General features: G+C 52.7%; 2 protein-coding genes across 4 annotated transcripts in view; both read right to left on the bottom strand.

The window, feature by feature from the left end:
- Nucleotides 1-2,699, bottom strand: part of PTK7 (protein tyrosine kinase 7 (inactive)) — a 63,413-nt gene extending 60,714 nt beyond the window's left edge. The window contains exon 1 of the mRNA XM_047860851.1: nt 2,387-2,699. Coding sequence (XP_047716807.1) covers nt 2,387-2,465 — 79 coding nt within the window. The 5' untranslated portion in view covers nt 2,466-2,699. The remainder of the gene's footprint in view (nt 1-2,386) is intronic.
- A 1,164-nt stretch (nt 2,700-3,863) lies between these two features.
- On the bottom strand, nt 3,864-17,727 carry KLC4 (kinesin light chain 4). Of its 3 annotated transcripts, none has more exons than XM_047860853.1 (16): nt 17,643-17,727; nt 15,748-17,549; nt 14,122-14,352; nt 12,161-12,242; nt 11,348-11,558; nt 10,783-10,870; nt 9,079-9,180; nt 8,681-8,854; nt 8,275-8,374; nt 8,011-8,063; nt 7,734-7,804; nt 7,429-7,537; nt 6,083-6,223; nt 5,680-5,795; nt 5,251-5,314; nt 3,864-4,334 (listed from the first exon to the last, which is right to left on the bottom strand). In XM_047860853.1, the coding sequence occupies exons 2-16, from the start codon at nt 16,003-16,005 to the stop codon at nt 4,284-4,286; spliced, it is 1,851 nt and encodes a 616-aa protein (XP_047716809.1). In that variant the 5' UTR covers nt 16,006-17,549; nt 17,643-17,727; the 3' UTR covers nt 3,864-4,283. The 3 variants fall into 3 exon arrangements, with proteins under 3 accessions (XP_047716809.1, XP_047716810.1, XP_047716811.1); XM_047860854.1 differs by having other exon boundaries at nt 15,748-16,030; nt 16,731-17,713; XM_047860855.1 differs by having other exon boundaries at nt 15,748-16,030; nt 17,643-17,685.
- Between the last annotated feature and the right edge of the window lie 84 nt (nt 17,728-17,811).

Raw genomic sequence — 17,811 nt, 5'->3', positions numbered from 1 at the left:
CAAAAGACACAAGAGCCTGGAAGGAAGAACCCAGAGAGAGGAGATGGGAATGGTGATAGGTAGTGACCACAACTGACCATTCAAACAGCTGGTGATAAGACTCCCAGATTTTCAACACCAAGCCCTCTCTTCCCCCCTCTGCCGTATTTATCACAACAGGGATCTCAAAGTTTGGAAAGCTACTCAGCCATTTACAGCATAATTGCCCAAACTTCAAAATGGTCTAATCCACAAACCTAGCCAGAGTAGGTCCCTCACTCCGGCCTTATTAACAGCAGGGTCTCACTAAAACTCCAGTTAATTACACAGTTAAACAGTAAGATGGAAAAATCTACTATAATCTATTAAAAAATCGTTGCCCCCTGAAGTCATGCCGTCTGGGGGTGGGTTGAGTCCCCGGATTTCACCAGAAGACAGCAGGCGCCTTAGCCTCGGCTGAAATTGTTTACAGCACATGGACAGGTTCCACACCAAGGCACATTTGGTGGAACTGATTTAAGGCTCTCATTAAAATGTTCCTTTGTTGAGCACAAGACATCTCCCCACCCCCCGAGGAGATTCCAGACCTCCAGTCCCAAGCCCTCAGCCTGCCTGCCCTAACTTCCCCCAAGACCCCCCTCTATGCTAAACACCCGTCACCGGATTAACATCGATTAACATCAGAGTCATCTTCTCACACAAGGAATTTAGGAATTTAGCATTTGTTGAACGAACAAGGGCCCAGTCCCCACCAGAATCTCCCCTTGACTCCAGAACTCTAAACATCAGCAGGGAAGACAGCCAAATCAGGCGACGCACACACCCAAACCCAGCCACCGACCTAGGAAGCCTGGGAGCTGGAGCTGCTCACCCATATGGCTGGGCCCCCGATCCTGGCTGCGCAAAAAAACTTCCATACTTCCTCTGGGAGCAGATGTGGGTTCTGCCATGAGCAATAACCACCCTACACATCACAAGGAACACAGGGCAGCTCCAGAAACACCTCCTACGAATCCCTGGAGCCTGTTCCTACCTCTCCGTCTTGAGTTACAATTACCTCTCCATTTAACTAGGGGTGGCGGAGATGTTGATTCCATAAGCACCAGAACCTCTCAACAGCTGGCAAGCCAAGGGAGATGTCAGAAAAGGCTATTCTCTACCCCCACCCTCTCTATGGCCACTCTTCCAAGAAAGAGGAAAGTGATAAGCTAGGACCAGGTGTCCTGGGCAGAGTTCCTCCAGAAAGGGCTGCTGCCAGGATCATTACCAAAGAAAGAGAGAGAGAGAGAGAGAGAGAGAGAGAGAGAGAGGAGAATATGTGTGTGTGTGTGTGTGTGTGTGTGTGTGTGTGTGTGTGCATGCGTGTTGTGGGGGACATATTTCCAGTCCAGGCCGTTGGGGGTGTGCAGGTAGCTTGGTGCTTTCCCGTAAATCACTTCAACACCTCATTGGTGACTCTCAGGTGTGACCAAGTCAGGAAATAAAGGCTGGGGGGGGGGGGCGGGGAGCGGGGGTGTCGGGTCCGGTCTGCCCTGTAGATACCGGCCACACCCTCATCAAAACGCTGAGGCCCTCCCAGAAAGGGCAGAATGAACTCTTTTTGCCTTTCTGTCCGTAGAATGAGAGATTTTCTTTCCTCGGTGCGGAGAGACAGGATGGAAATCCAGGAAGGAGCAGAACAAACCCCGTCCGCACCTTTGCAGGCCGGCCATGCCCGATTTTGGCAGCGGCCTTCACACATTAGTCACCGCGACAGCCTCGGACTCTCCGCTCCCCAGATTCGACCCGGCTGGGAGTGGGCTCAGGGCTCGGGCCCAGGAACTGGAGGAGACGAGGCGGCCCCTAATTCTCCCCTTCTTCCGCCAGCACCAGCAGGGCCATCAGGAGTCCCAGCCTGGCCCGGGAACTTGGAGGAGGGAAGCCGGGAGCGTCTGGCCGGCGTAGGTAACAAAGCTCCGCGCTCTGCGCGTCGCAGGTCGGTCCCGCATCCGGCCCCAGGCCGGCCCCCCTCACCTAGGCTGAGACTGCTGGGGGAACTCCGTCTCCCCCGCCGCCAGCCACCTCACCGCGCCCCCCCAAGTAGAAGGGAGTCGTTTCCCTCCCGAAAAGAAACTCGCCACCGGGGCCCGGGAGCCGGTAGTTCCCGAGCAAACTCTCCGCTCAGACCGGGAAAACTCTGTGGCGGCTGGAAACGTGTCCTCACGGGCGCGAAGGGAGAGGGGCCCGAGCGAGTCCGTGGGGGGTTAGCCAAACCGGCCGCCGAGACCTCGCGCCCGCCGAGACCTCGCCACCACTCCAGAGTGTCTTGCCTGGCCCAGCCACCCAAAGCCACCTCCCCGGTGTCCCCTTTTGCCCGCGGGGCTCCCGCGCTTCTCGCGCCCCGCTCCCGCAGCTCGCCGCGACTCACCGCCCAGCAGCGGCAGCAGCAGGACGCTGAGCAGAGGCAGCCGGCGGAGGCTGCTCGGGGTTCCCGGCGCAGCTCCCATCGCGGCGGCGGGCTCGGGGAGAGGAGCCGGCCGGCGCACGGCGGGCGCGCGAACTGCGCTCCGCGGCGGGCCCGGGAGGCGGAGCGCACCGGAGCGCGGGCGCCGCTGCAGTAGCCGCAGCCGGAGCCCGAGCCCGAGGCGTCCCGAGCCGGAGCCGCGCGCTGCTGGTACCTCCGAACCCTCGCGCGCCGCCGCCGCAGCCACCGCCTCCAAGCCCCGCCCCGCGACGCCCCCTCCCCGCCGGCCGCCGCGCGGCGCCCCGCCCCTTCGACGCCCCCACCCCGCCGTGGCGGGGGAGGAGCTCGCAGTTGGGGGAGGGGTCTGGAGATGGACTGGGGACTGAAGAAGGGAGGCCCCGGGGAGTGCGGGGGACCTGACGAGGTAGGGGGGCGTCGGCTGTGCCTACCGCCCGCTCAATCTGCAGGGACTCAGAGAACCAAAGTGACTTTTGTGGCCCCTGGGGAGGATTGTCAGTTCTGGGCCTTCCTGGGGGCTCTGACCAACGGTTCCCCCAAATTCTCTGGGTAGGAGTGGGGAAATGTGGGCTCTGACTCACTTCTCAGCAACCAGAAATCCTGAGGAAGACCTAGAACAGAAGGGTGTCTTTGATGTCCCCAAGCAAGGTAGCCCGGAGATACTGTAGAACCCCTGAAGAAGTGAGGGACCAGTGCATGGCTGGGTTCTGGTTTGGCTCTGGACCAATCTGAGCCCAAAGGTACAAACAGGCTCGGCTTCAGCCTGGCTGAAGGCCGTTAAACTGACAAATTTATCCCAAGTCCATCTCCGGGCAGTCTGGGCTGCAGGGCATGGCCAAGTCTCCAGCTGTGGGGAGGCCCAGTGCAGCCCTTGTTCCAGGCACCCCCCCACCCCCAGCGCCACCACCCCCACATTCTTTCTTTGTTGTGAAAGCAGCAAGGGGTGTAGGAGGCGGGTCAGGAAGAGTCAAGCTTTAGAAGATGGGCCCCAGCTGCTGCTCAGGCCTCCAGGATATGCTGAGAGGGGATGGATAGTGAGTGCTTCATCCCCCTCTGGCTCGGGAGGGCCCCCCAGGCCTGCTTAGACCTCCCTTCCCCCAAGCAGCTGGGAGGAGGAGGGGCAGCCACAGAGGGCCTCACAGGCCCGGAGCAGTGGCGCCAGGACTCCAGGGTCCTGCCACATGGCCACCACATGTCCCTGACAACCCAGTCCATAGCACCTTCTTCTTGGGTTGTGGGCCTCCTCCCCCATCCCCCAGATGCCTTCCTGCAGGCCCTGCTGGAGAGGATACAAACAAGGGAAGAGAAGAGAGGAGAGATCCAAGAATCAACACTTCTTGTGTTGCCCCATCCATCACTGCCCGTTGCCCTTCTGTGAAGGGCCCCCACACAACCCTTGCTCCATACTCTCTTCGGTCAGGACTCAAGTGGCAAAATGGTTACCTGATTCTTTTATTTAAGAAAAGTGAAATACACGGACCTGAAGTGAGGCAGCAGAGGGAACAAGAGAGGCCAGATCAAGGCAGCCTGGCTGGCCAGCCCCATCCCTCTGACAGAAAAGCCAGCAGCAGGCTCCATCTCTGAGATGCATACCTGCTCCTTATGCATCTTGGGGGCCTCAGAGCTAGCTACTCTAGAGGGCTACGGGGAGAGGATGTCCTGAGGGTCCTTCCTGAGGCAGATTCCTGAGGAGGGAGCCAAGACCCTAGGGCAGCAGCAATCTTCTGGTTAACTGCTCTCCCTTCACTGTCCCACCTTGGGGCTGGAAGAGCCAGGAGCAATAGGGAATGCTGAGAGGGCTGTCTGGGGGGAGACCCAGCAGACCTGGTGGCTGGGTTGAATGTCAGCTGCTTGAAGAGAGGTCGGTGGTGCTGGCACTGAGGCCCCGGGAGACCTGAAACAGACAACATCATGCCATCAGCCCAGGGACCTCAGCCTCACAAAGACTGTCCCCTGGAGTCTATCCATTTTATGGCTGCAGTGTATCTGTAGACCTAGGACGGAGCCTGTAACCTCAGTCCCAAGCTCTGTGACTCAGTTCAGATTTAGCCTTTTCTAGGATTTTCAAGAAGGCCACAATCTGGTGGAGAAAACACTGGGAAGAGCCACATGAACATCAGCATATACTTTGAATGTGTTGATACAAATAGTCTCTTCCCATTAAAATGTCATTATTGGGGCGCCTGAGTGGCTCAGTCAGTTAGGCGTCTGTCCGACTTCGGCTCAGGTCATGATCTCACTGCTTGTGAGTTCGAGCCCCGCATCGGACTCTGTGCTGACGGCTCGGAGCCTGGAGCCTGCTTCAGATTCTGTGTCTCCCTCTCCCTCTGTTCCTCCCCAACCTGTGCTCTGTCTCTGTCTCTCTCTCTCAAAAAAAAAAAAAAAAAAAAAAAAAAAAAAGTCATTATTGCTGTCTTAAATGTAGATAATTTAATACTTTTTTTCTTTTTCCCTTATCATCTGCTACTGAGTCCCCAAGGTGAAGAATATGGTGGCTGCAGGAGGAAAAGCAATTAGTATCCCCAAATCATTCTTGAATTATTAATAATTCCAAAGTACCAGTTTAGAGAACATCACTTCCTGTTCCTTTCCTGATTAATTTATTTGCTGCCATTTCTGGCCCCAAACTGTCCCTTGGTGGTCACCACCCTCTACAAGCTGTCTGCTTGATTTTCATCTGCCCAACTCCAATTCCCTGGCTGGAGTCTTCACCCCAAAGGATTCTCTACTCTTCTCTAACTGCTGCTCCCTTGATCCACGGCTACCCTTTCGCGCTTATCCACCAATATGCTCACGAGTGCTGCTCTCACCTGGAGGGGTGCTGCACTGGGTTGATTCAGATAATTTAAGGAGGCTGCCCGCTTCATGTTGCTGCTACAATGCAAAAAGAAAGAACTGAGGCCTCTTGGCCTCTTCTCTTCCCCATTAGTGGCCCTAACACTGTGGGCCTCTTGGGTACTGCCACACATGTCAAATCACTGCCTCCCCACCATTTGACCCCCCCCCCCACACACACACACACATACACACTCTCTTATCTTTATCCATAACCAGCATCTCCTCAGACACTTTTCCTGAATACTGGGGCACCCATTTTTCCCAAACTCTTTCTCCATGGCCATCCCATTGACCTCCTCCATGTTTCTCTTCAAGACACTTCTCCAGAGACAAGGGGCCAAGAGGAGCTGGAGGCAAGGGCTTACTGGTCTGCTTTACCGTTTCTCAGTCTCTCTGTGTACCTGGAGGGCCGAGGCTCAGTCCCCTGGAGCTTCCTCACCAGGAGTTCACTGCTTCTACGAAGCACATCCCGGATCTTGCCCAGAGAACCACTCCTCTGCAGGGTCCCACTGCCATCCTGGCAGAGAGGGGGTGGGGAACAGAAGCTAAGGAGATCCTATGCAGACTGGCTTCTGAGTCTACTGCCGCCATTTATTCAGCACGCATCCCGCCTCCCCCAAAAGCCTAGTGATTGAAAACAAGAGCCTCATCATAGATGGCTTGCAGATACCCATGAAAGGGATTGGTTAACTGAACTTGAATGTGGACAACGTGTGCTCATGTCCTACATGGGCAGGCCCAGAGCCTCTCACCACCACCAGCAGGAGGGAGCAGGAGAAATCAAAGGGCAATAATGAGACTCACCCCTGACCACTCCACAGCCACAGAAGCATCTTCACCTCCTTCATATTTCACGCTGCCCCCAGAGCCCTCCTGGGAGGTCCTTCCACTGTCACCTTCCCCAAGTAGCTCAGCCACCTTGGTCTGACTGATAGGGTCAGTACCCTGGAAGGAAAAGGAAGGAGCTGGGACTCTGAACTCCTTAACTACTCAGGATGGGGCTTTCAAATTTTTTTCACCATTGGCCCCAATAAAGAAAACATATTCCCTTGTGATGTCCTAGTATACACATACTGGAAAGATACTCACCTTTTCTCTTTGCAATGCATTCCTACATAGAGATACGTACGTATTTTAACTATGGCCCACACTGAATTGATTTCAAAACCCACTAATGAGGGGCACCTGGGTAGCTCAGTTGACTGAGTGACTCTTGATTTTGGCTTGGGTCGTGATCTCATGGTTCATGGGTTCAAACCCCACATTTGTTTCCATGCTGACAGTGCAGAGCCTGCTTGGGATTCTCTTTCTCTCTCTGCCCCTCCCCCCCACACACTCTCTCAAAATAAATAAATAAACTTTAAAAGAAAAAAAACACTAATGAGGGGTGCCTGGGTGGCTCAGTCGGTCATGATCTCAGGTCGACATCAGCTCAGGTCATGATCTCGCGCTCTGTGAGCTCAAGCCCCACCTGGGGCTCTGTGCTGACAGCTTAGAGGCCGGAGCCTGCTTCAGATTCTGTGTCTCCCTCTCTCTCTGCCCCTCCCCTGCTTGCACTCTGTCTCTCTCATTCTCAAAAATAAACACTAAAAAAATTTTTAAAAAAACACACTAATGAGTCACAACCCACAATTTGAGAAACTCTGACTTTGGGCTCCCCTCAACATCAACTCCCTCACTCACACCACCTATGCCCCTCCTCAGTAGATTCTTCAAATTGTGAAAGGACGTGGTTTCCTTTTTTTTTTTTTCCTAAGTCTGCTTTTTTTCCCAAACAGACTCTGTGCTGTCAACACAGAGCCCAATGCAGGGCTCAATCATACGAACTGTGAGATCATGACCTGAGCCAAAACCAAGAGTTAGACACTAAACCAACTGAGCCACCCAGGCGCCCCACACAGCTTCCCTCACAATAGTCCCATTTAGTGATATGAACCTCGAACTTGGAGTCCTGACTATAAAGGGCAGGTGAAAGGTGAGAACACACTTAAAAAACAACCACAACCACAGAGTGTCTCACCTTCCTTTTCTCGGCTTCCTCCTCAGCCTCTCCTCTTAATCTTCTGAGATTCACAAGAAGTGTCAGTGGTCCCCCATCCCCAGGGCCTACCTTCCGGACCTCCTTCCCCTATCCCCTCCTGGTCACCGACCTGTTTCTGGGAGCGCAGGGCACATTCTTCTAGGGTCTCGGCTGCCTCCAGCTTTCCCTGGCGCCTGTACAGAGCTCCCAGGTTTCTCAGAGTGGTGTTTACTGTGGGGCTGTGGGAAGGAAGTAAAGATGGATTCAGAAAAGGAACGAGAGAGAGAGAGAGAGAGAGAGAGAGAGAGAGAGAGAAGGGGCGGAGCTAAGGCCAAGGGAAGGTCAAAGGGAAGAAGGGAAAAGGCCCCAGAGGCCAGGATCAGGTCTCGGATGGAGAGTGTCAGAGGCCAAGACAGCTTCTCCGTGGCAGCTCACCTGCTCACTTTGCAGGCCTTGTACCAGCCTCCGTACTCAGTATAGGGTGTGCCGCCCTCTCGGTGCCGGCTCTGCAGAACAGAGGGGAGGGGAAGCCAGAGATGAAAGCACAGGGATGCTGGGGTGCAAGCAGCTCGGGTGCAGGCTGGGCTGGGGGAGGCACCCTGCATCTGCGGCCGGTGCTCAGGTGGGAAGTAAGTCAGGCGCTGGGCTAGTGCAAGGAGTAAGCCAGAGGCCCTGGCAGCCTCGGGCTCCCCAGGATGGGCCCCGCACTCACTTTGCTCATTTCCTCCCGCTCCTCTGCATGCATCCAGATGGGCTTGTGGTCATCTAGGGGTACACAGGATGGAGTGGTAAGGTTAGAGAACAGAGCTAGACAGTATGGGGGGGAGCCAGGACCCAGACACCCAGCAGCTGGACTAAAGCTGGACTAAAGGGGTTTGGCTCTGCCTGGGAACCACTAGGGCCTAACCCCCCACCTGTGGTCTGCATTTCTTTTCCACCCTTCAGCTCCCCCTCTCCCCGGGGCCAACCCACTCACCGTCCACAGACCCAAACTCCTGCAGGTGGGCCCGGGTCAGGATCTCTTTGTAGAGCGTCTCAGCCTCAGCATATTTGCCCTGTTTCAAGTAACAGGAAGCCTGCAGGCAGAAAGGCAAAAACACAGGACAGAGACAAAGTCTCAGCAAGGCTCAGGGATTTCCACTTCTTGGTCTCTTTATGACCTTCCCCAGAGATCCTCTTCACACTTCCTTTTCTAGCCGCAGGGTCAAGGGTGTTCTCATTCCACTCCCAGGAGGTTAGGGGACTTCGCCTTCCCACTGGAATGAGGCAGATCCCTCAGCCCAAAGTCAGCCCCAGACACACAAAGATGACAAGGTTCGTGTACCACAGTATGGTGCTCTCCCTTCCCCTCTCTCCAAGGACTTCATCCCTTCCTCCCTCACCAGGTTGTTCTTGGTCCGGGCTACGTTAGGGTTGTCCGGCCCCAGCTGCCCCTCATAGATGGCCAGTGCCCGCCGGTAATAGCGCTCCACGGCCTCGTACTTGCCCTGGTTTTGGCACAACAGGGCCAGGTTGTTCAGCTGCTTTGCCACATCTGGGTGGTCAGTGCCTAGGACCTGGAGGGGAGTAAAGGAGTGAAAGATGGCTAATGACTGGGGGGGGGGGGGGGTGTATAACCGTGTGTGCACATGCCTACCTGGGGAGCAAGGGGGAGGAAATGACAGGAGGGAAGAGGCAGAGATGGGGGGTTGAGAAAAGGAGTGACTGAGGAGGGTAATCTGGAAGAGAGATGACGGAGGAAGGGTCACCGCAGCAGGGAACAGTGAGCGAGCACAGGCACCTTTTCTCGAATCTCCAGTGCACGTTGGCACAGTGGCTCCGCCTCCTTGTATTTGCCCCTCTTGCCATAGAGCACAGCCAGATTGTTGAGTGTGGCAGCCACCTAGGAAGACAGGCCCGTCCTCTCAGCATCGGTGCTTTCAGGGACCTGGAACATTGGAGTTCCTCCTCCTCCCACACAACAGGGCCCCACACTGCACAACTCCCAAAAGAATTGGACTCTGCTGTCCTAGCCAGAGGCGACAGCGGGGAGAAGCAACTGAACTGGAGGTTCTGAGGTCCTCTCTGGGAGTGGTATCGCCCTCTAGGGGGATTTTTAGATATTTCTGTAGGTGAGGTTTTGTAGGGTTTTTGGTTGCCATAAAGATTGGGGGCACTATTATCTGTGGGAAGCCAAGGATGTTCAGCGCGTGTGGGACAGCTCTGTTAACTTTGGAATGTCCTCCCAGACAGTCAAACGCTGTAAGCTGTTGACACTTAGCGAGATATCAAGATAGGAGCTATGTTTTCCGAGTGACATCATCTGTGCCTATCACATGTTGTAACATAGGCAATTATTTTCACACAGCGCATTTGCAAAAATACCTTCTCATTTTCTCCACTGTTACAATTGATCATTTGTCTTGGCATGTTATCCCTACTTAAGGTTATTTCTCTCTTTTTCTTATCAGGTACGAATAAATCTGGCCTGTTGTTAGTCTAACACTGGATCTTAGTCTCGTACCCACCAATACTTCTGCTCTGTTATTTTTTAAAAATTTTATTTATCTATGTTTTTAGTAATCTCTACACCCAATATGGGGCATAGGCCTCAAGATCAAGAGTTGCATGCTTTTCTGACTGAGCCAGCCAGGCACCCCTGCTCTGTCATTTTTTTAGTACTTCTTATATAAAATGTCTTACTGGTCTTATACATTTTCTAAATCTAAAGTTATACATTATATTAAATTATAGGTAAATCATATAGTATATTTTCTTGCATGGTTGTACTCAGTAAAACTGTTACCATGTTACATTTTCATTTCATTGTGATGTATACTATATATTATTTTATTGTAAGTTACTTTCCTCATTCTATTTTTTTTTTAAGTTTATTTCTTTCTTTTGAGAGAGAGAGAGAAAGAGCACGTGTGCACATGTGGGAGAGGGACAGAGAGAGAGAAAGGGAGAATCCCAAGCAGGCTCTGCATAGAGCCCTATGTGGCCCAATCTCACTGAATACTTTTTGGAATTGTATGTGTAGGTCATTTATACCATCTATGAATTATGCTTCAGGAAAATACTTGTTATAAGATGGAGTCATTGGGGGGCGCCTGGGTGGCTCAGTCTGTTGAGCATCTGACTTTGGCTCAGGTCATGATCTCACAGTTTGTGGTTCGAGCCCCACGTCAGGCTCTGTGCTGATGGCTCAGAGCCTGGAGTCTGCTTCCGATTCTGTATCTCCCCCTCTCTCTGCCCCTCCCCTGCTCATGCTCTGTCTCACTCTCTCAAAAATAAATAAACATTAAAAAAAATAAAAAAATAAAAAGATCAAGTCATTGGGTCTCAGAGAGTTGAGAACCACTGGCCTTAGCAGAGAGTCCTGGAAGAATGGAGCCCTCATGCCTCTTCCCTGAGCACCCCTAGTGAGTGGGCTGAGGGCAGCAGATAAACAAACTAAGGGAAGCCAAAATAGCATGGAGCAAGGAGGACAAGGAATACTGACTGCAGGGTGGTCCCGGCCCAGGGTGCTCTCCCGGATGCTGAGGGCATCATTCAGCAGGTGGGCAGCTTCCTTATACTTATTCTGGTCCCTGGAAGAGGAGAGAAGTAACAAGGGGTTACCCCAAACTCTGACCCAAGCCATCTTCTTCCTTCCTTCCCTTTAGGAATATGGAGGTATGTTTAGGGATTGGGGCCCCCACAAGGAGACAGGAAGCCTGGGGTAAGCAGCGAGAGCTCACCAACACACCTATCCTTGGATGCAGAACACTGCCACACCAAGTGGAGACAAGCTATAGGATGCAAGAGATGGAAAAAGAGAGGGAAAGAGACCCTCCCCAAAGGAGAGAATAGAGAAGCAAAGAGCCTGAGAGATGAGTGTCTCTGAGGTCAAGGGCTCAGGTACAGAAAGAACAAGAGTGCTGGTGCAAGAGAAGGCCCCTAGTGGGTCACTTAGGAGACCCAGCAGTGAGAAGAGGTACCCTGTGGAGAGGAGGAATGGGGAGCCAAAGGTGGCTCAACATGTGAATCTGGAGGCTGACTTGGGAGAGGAAGAGGCCAGGACTCACCGATACACCAAAGCAAGGATGTTGAGCATGGTCGCAACATCAGGGTGGCCGCGGCCAGATGTGCGTTCCAAGTCCTCCAGTGCCTGCTTGCAGAGAGGCACAGCCACCTCATAGCGACCCTGGGCAGCATACTGGATCACCAAGTTGTGCAGTGTCCGTAACCTCGCTGGGATCTCATATCCGCTGTGCTGGGCACCTTGGCCACGGGACACTAACCATCGCAGACATTGAACAGGAGATTTCCTCAGGGCACTCTTCTTCTCCCCTTTGCCGTCTGTCCTCTCCATGTCTTGTTGCGTGCCTGTGCCCACCCCTCACCAGGCCTTCTCCTAAGACCCACCTCAACCTGCTATTCCTTTGCCCACTCCCTTCTACCTGGGCCCCTCACAAACCAACTTGTTCACCCACTAATTCATTCATTCGAAAAAACTTACTCAACCAGGATAAGCCAGGGGCTGTGTCAGGGATACAATAATAAGACCTGGTTCTTTCCCTTGAGGAGTTCATGCTCTTCCATGACTCCAGGGTCATTATCCCATTCAACTATGAGCTCCTTACTGGCGAGAACTCCATCACTCTCAACTTGGTATCCCTAGTGCCTACCATAGTGCCCAGTACACATGAAGTGTTTAAGTGTTGATGAATAATGGGGAGGCTGAGGAAATCAAAGCACTAGCCCAGTCCCTGCCCTATATCCAGGGAAAGTGCAGAACCTATTTCTGGAAGGTGAGTATCCTGTATGCAAGGCAGGCCACAGCTGGGACCAGCCCTCTGCTGCCCCCCTTCACCCTCTAGCTCCAGAGGCAGACTCACAGCCATTGCTGGGGTCTTCTTCCTCCTCATTGGGGAAGAGATCATCCAGGGAATCCTTGGTGGCATCACCCTCCTTCTCTTCCTGGAAGGGAAGAAGCAACATGTCTAGGCCAAGATATCCCCAAGCAGCCTCTTCAGGGCCTCTCTAACCCATGAAATCACTGACAGGTGAGAAGACCCTTGTTCATGTCTCTGCCTCTGGGAAGGCCAGCATCTGTCCGCCAATCTCATACTGCTCTTGTCTGTAAATCTCCTTCCTTCACATTAAGAGCTTTCTAAGTATCCTCATTCTTTAGCCTCCACCCCTCTCCTCCTCAACTCTTGTAATTATAGCCCAGTGCTGATCCCTGTGTGTTTACACTGATTATATGTCTGTCCTGTCTTTCCTGAGGGCAAGGAGTGTGTCTGATCTTATTGACACGTACTCAAAGGGTCGAGCTCAGCCTTGTGCCCTTCAACTGCTACCACTCACTCTGGACTTAGTGCTCAACCCTCAGTGTCTCACCTACTTCCACATGGGCAAATTTGCTTTGCCCCACCAGGCATGTTAGCCTTGTACAAACACCTCCAACCCTCCCACCCAGACTCACCAATGTGTCTGTCCCTTGCAAATCATCCTACTTCCCTGGGACAGGCCAGCTTTCTAGCCCTGGAGTCTTATATATGACACATACCCAACCTTAGTCTAGAAAGCTCCTCCCTCCCCCTCATCATCATCCATCAAAATCCAGCCCAACTCCTAACCTGTTCAGCTAAAAAAATCCAACCTTAATCTTACCTATCCATCCCTGTACCCCATCTGTGAATCCTTCTCAGGCCATTCCAGCCCCCACAAACCAATCTTGGAATTCTTCCCATACTGACAACCATTCACCCAGCACTGAGCATTTGCTCCTTTATGTTGTCACATACGTGTTCTCATGTGTAAGCCTTGACCCTACAGCTATATTATAGGCTTGAGAAGGCAGAAACTCTCTCTTATAGTTCTTTTTTTTCCAATCTTTTTTTAAAAAAGTGTTTATTTAGGGGCGCCTGGGTGGCTCAGTTGGTTAAGCGTGCAACTTCGGCTCAGGTCATCATCTTACAGCTCGTGAGTTCAAGCCCTGCATCAGGGTCTGTACTGATGGCTCAGAGCCTGGAGCCTGCTTCAAACTTCGGATTCTGTGTCTCCCTCTCTCTCTGCCCCTCCCCCATTCGTGCTGTCTCTCTCTCTCCTTCAAAAATAAATAAACATAAATTTTTAAAAAATTATTAATGTTTGTCTATTTTTGAGAAAGAGAGAGTGTGGTGGGGTGGAGGGGTGGCACAGAGAGAGAGCGAAACAGAGGATCTGAAGCAGGCTCTGCACTAACCTCAGAGAGCTCAATGTGGGGCTTGAACTCATGGACCTTGAGATCATGACCTGAGCTGAAGCCAGACACTTAACCACCACTAAGCCACCCAGGCGGCCCTCTTTTATAGTTCTTTACATCTCCCTTACACACATCCTCTCACACTGCCTAAGGCAGAAGGATAAATAAATGACTGTTGAGTGAGGGTTAAATTTCACACATTTTGAGAGCAAATTTTAGGAGGGTCTTCCTTGGCTCTGCTATGCTTTCCCTCATTGTAGCACTTAGGATTCTGGATTGGAATTGTCCAGGTGCTTATCTGCCTTTCCCCCATCCCAAACCTGTAACTGTGAGAGCAAGAACTCTGTCTGCCTTGTTCACTGCTGCACCCCCAGGAGAGCACACAGTGCCTGGCATACATAGCTGTCATGTAATTAAATGTCGACTGAATGAGTGAATACTGTTTCCACCTTGCTGTTGTCTGGAGTTGGTGTCAGGACCTGCATCCTGCCAGGTGGGGGCAGGCTGTGCAGCACTGCTGGCCCCTACACCAGATGGAGCAACCGCCCCCAGGTCCATAGTGACTCCCAGCTGTCTGCCCCGAAGCCAGCCTTGCCTGTGCATGCTTACCGCGGTGTGCCCGTCCTCGTCATACTGTCGCAGCTGCCCCAGGAACTCCAGGTGCTTCTTTTCCTCCTCCAGCTGAGCCACAGCCTGTTCACTACGCTGCAGCCGCTGCTGGGTGCCCGCCAGCTCGTCCCGGAGCCACTGGTTCTCCTGACACAGCCGCCGTACCTGAGCCCGCAGTTTCTGTTTCTCCGACTCCACTGTGCTCAGGTGGCTGGCCAAAGCCAGCATCACCTAGATGGGCACATCCTGTAAGTGCCGACTCTGGATCGGAATGTCGGGGATAAGTGGAAGGGGAGCCTACTGGGCGGCAGCAAAACTGGCAGGAGCCAGGAGGCGGGATTGAGTAGCTCTACCCTCAAAATATACCCTGAATCCAATCTCTCACCAGCTCCATAGCCACCACCCTGGGCCAGGCCACCATCAGTTCCCATCTGGATGACTACGATAGCCTCCTCACAAGCCTCTGTTTCTGCCCTTTTCACTTAGGCTCTGTTCTCAACCCAGCAGCCAGATGATCCTTTTATTTTTTTTTAATATTGCTTTATTTATTTTGAGAGAGGGAGAGAGACAGAGAGAGAATTTCCCAAACAGTCTCTGTGCTGATAGTGGAGATCTCACAAACCATGAGATCATGACCTGAAATCAAGAGTCAATGCTTAACCGACTGAACCACCCAGGTGCCCCAAGCCGAACCTTTTAAATGTTAAGCTAGACTTGGGACACTTGGGTGGCTCAGTTGGTTAAGCGTCCAACTTCAACTCGGGTCATGATCTCACAGTTCGTGAGTTCAAGTCCCATATCAGGCTCTGCCCTAGTGGTGCAGAGCCTGCTCTCTCTTACTCTCTCTGCCCCTTCCCTACTTGCATGCTCTCTCTCTCTCTCAAAATAAATAAAAAAAATAAATAAAAAATAAAGTTATAAAAAAAATGTTAAGCTAGACCACATCACTCCTCTGCTCAATATATTCCAATAGCTTTCATCTCATTCAAAGTAAAAACAAAGTCCTTATGATGACTTTCAAGTTTCACATGATCTGTCCCTTTCTCTCCCAACCATTCTACCTCTTGTACTTCAATTTCTATTTTGCTTCACCTCATCCACTCTCCTGCAGCCACGCTGGTCCCTCATTGAACTTGTCGAGAAGGCTCCAGTTCAGGACCTTTGTATGTACTGTCCACTCTGCTTAACATGATTTTCCCCCATTTATTGTATGACTCATTCCCTCATCTTCAAATCTTTGCTCAAATGCCACCTTTTCAGGAAGGCTTTCTTTGACCATGCTATCTAAAGGCGTATCTTCTCTCCGTATCCCCCAACCCTCTTCTCTGTTTTATTCTTACCCCTCTTTCTTAGCAATTATCACTCTGACATACAGAACAATTTACTTATTTGTGTATTGTCTGCCTCCCCCAGCTAGAATGTAAGCTCTGAGATGGCAAAGATTTTTGACTGTTGAGTTCAGTGATGTGTCTCCAGTGCCCAGAAGACTTGTGCCCGGCACAAAGAAGGGACTTAATACATGTTTACTGAATGAATGAAGGCAAACATCTAGGACAAGGAGATCCTAAATGACCCCAAAACTCCAATCAGACCCCAAAGCCACTTGCACCACCTCCTCCCTCTCACCTGGGCCTCACTCAGCCCCAGCTCGATGTTCTCCATGGAACGTCGCAGCTGCCGAGCCTTCTCATGCACCAGCCCTTCTTCATGGCCTCCTTGCTGCAGACACTCGATGGTATGGGACAGACTCTGCAGGACAGCCTGATGTTCACTGTGTAGGGCCTCTAGCCCTTGACTCACCAGCCGGGTACTTCCCAGGATCTCCTCCTGGCTGAGCCTGTGCCCTGCAGGCTCATCCCGCTGCCCCAACACCAGGCCTGACATCTTGGCCACGGGGACCTTGCCTGGGCTGAGGAGAAACAACAGAGCTCATTGGGGGTAAAGATGAGAAAGAGAGGCTGAGTACCTTGGTTAGAGGGAAGAGACAAGAGAGAGTATGGGTGACCTTCTGGTTTAATTGGAGAGAGAGTGATCAGTGGGAAAGGAGCCTACAACACTAAACACAAAGCTAAGGTGGGAAAGAGAGAGGGAGAGGAATCGATTTGAATGAAGAAAGACAATGGAAGGAACAAAAGTACTGACAACTAGCAGACAGATTTAGAAATTAGGAAGAGAATAGGAAGTGTTGTTGGAAAGAGAGCTTGGGTCAGGAATAGGAAAAGGAATCAGATGAGAGACAGCATTATAGGAAACACAGAGGGTGTCTGGAGAAAGCTGCAAAGGAAACAAGGTTAAAGCAAACAGGAGATATAAAGAAAATGGTGCAGAGGTTTCAAAAAATAGAAACTATACAGGTTTCAAAGTTACAGGGAAGAGAGAGAAGAAGGAAAAAAGGCACCTTCATTGCACGACCCAGATGAGAGGGGCCCAGAAAGCTCCAGGTCTTCGGACTGCGCCACCCACAGAGCTAAGGCCAGCATCTCCAAACCCGGTAAACTCTGCCTCTTTCCCCACTAGGCCTTCAGCCCATACTTCCCACCCTCCAGGTGTCGGGCTCTTTTCCTACTTCCTCAAAAGAGCCTTGTTTCTCATCTTTGAAGTCCTCTTACCCGTAGGTCAGAGCCCTCGGCTGTGGCGCTCAGGCCAGAGCCCGGAAGAAACTCTTTCAGTAGCCAGGGACTCACAAGGATCTGCCCTGCCCAAAGTCCAGAAGTCCAGCGTTCCCACCCCTTCTCTCACCACCTCACAGCCACCCAGAGGACCTGGCACAGAGCCCTACTCAGGGCAAGCACCCTCCCTCTCTCTACCTACAGGCCTTCAAAGGCGACCAGTGTGTCCCTCTTCCTTCCCGGAGCCAACGTCCCACCCTAGGCCTGGGGAGCTATTTTCTCCCAAGAAGGGAGTGAGACTTGATCTGAGATCTGCGGCAAGGGGCGTGTCTGGAAAAGGGTGAGGAGAAAGACCTGGTCACTCCTGACCCATTCACTTTCATGGCTTTGTCTCTGTGATGACCACCTACTAACAGGCTCTGAGAGAAGTCACCTTAGGGTGCCTCTCAGATGCCTGATGATGCAGGGAAGAATGGCAGGTCTACAGAGCGGCTGCAGGGTTACAGGGAAACACTGCGCTGGGCGTTGATCTCCCCGCCTGGGAAAGCTGTCGGAGAAGTGACCCAGCCTGTCGACCTGCCCTGGGGCCCAGGGTGGGGACAGAATGAGATGGGCGGGGGCGCGGGGGAGAGGTGCGGGTGGGCGGCAGAGGTCCGCGTCACGAGCGAGGACCCAGGGACCTGAGAATCCCGAGGTCGATGAGTCCGTCGGTAGAGCAGGGGGCGGGGCAGGCCGTCTGTCTGTCTGTCTGGACGCCGAGGGGCGGGAAGAATCGCGGGGGGGGCGGAGTTTTTCAGTCTGTCTGGACTTGTGTGAGATCTGCTGGTGGGGGGTTGTTCATCTGTCGTGGAGTGCGGAAAAGAAGTAGCGGGACCTCAACCCTCAGTCCCGGGGGTACCGTCACGGACTCACCCGCAGTCTGTCGGTCTGGCTGCCGCCCTTGCCGGTACTGCCCCTTTAAATTCATCATGGCTGCCGCTCGAGGTAATTGTTTTGACGGCTCCCGGGGGCGGAGCGGGCTTCTCAGTCACGCGACCTAAGGGTCGCCCGTGGATTGGCTTCGACCACGCGCATGGAGGAA

This window comes from Prionailurus viverrinus, chromosome B2 (assembly GCF_022837055.1).
Source record: "Prionailurus viverrinus isolate Anna chromosome B2, UM_Priviv_1.0, whole genome shotgun sequence".
NCBI lineage: Eukaryota > Metazoa > Chordata > Mammalia > Carnivora > Felidae > Prionailurus > Prionailurus viverrinus.
Note: the sequence above shows the minus strand (reverse complement) of the source record. Positions and strands in the feature narration are given on the sequence as shown.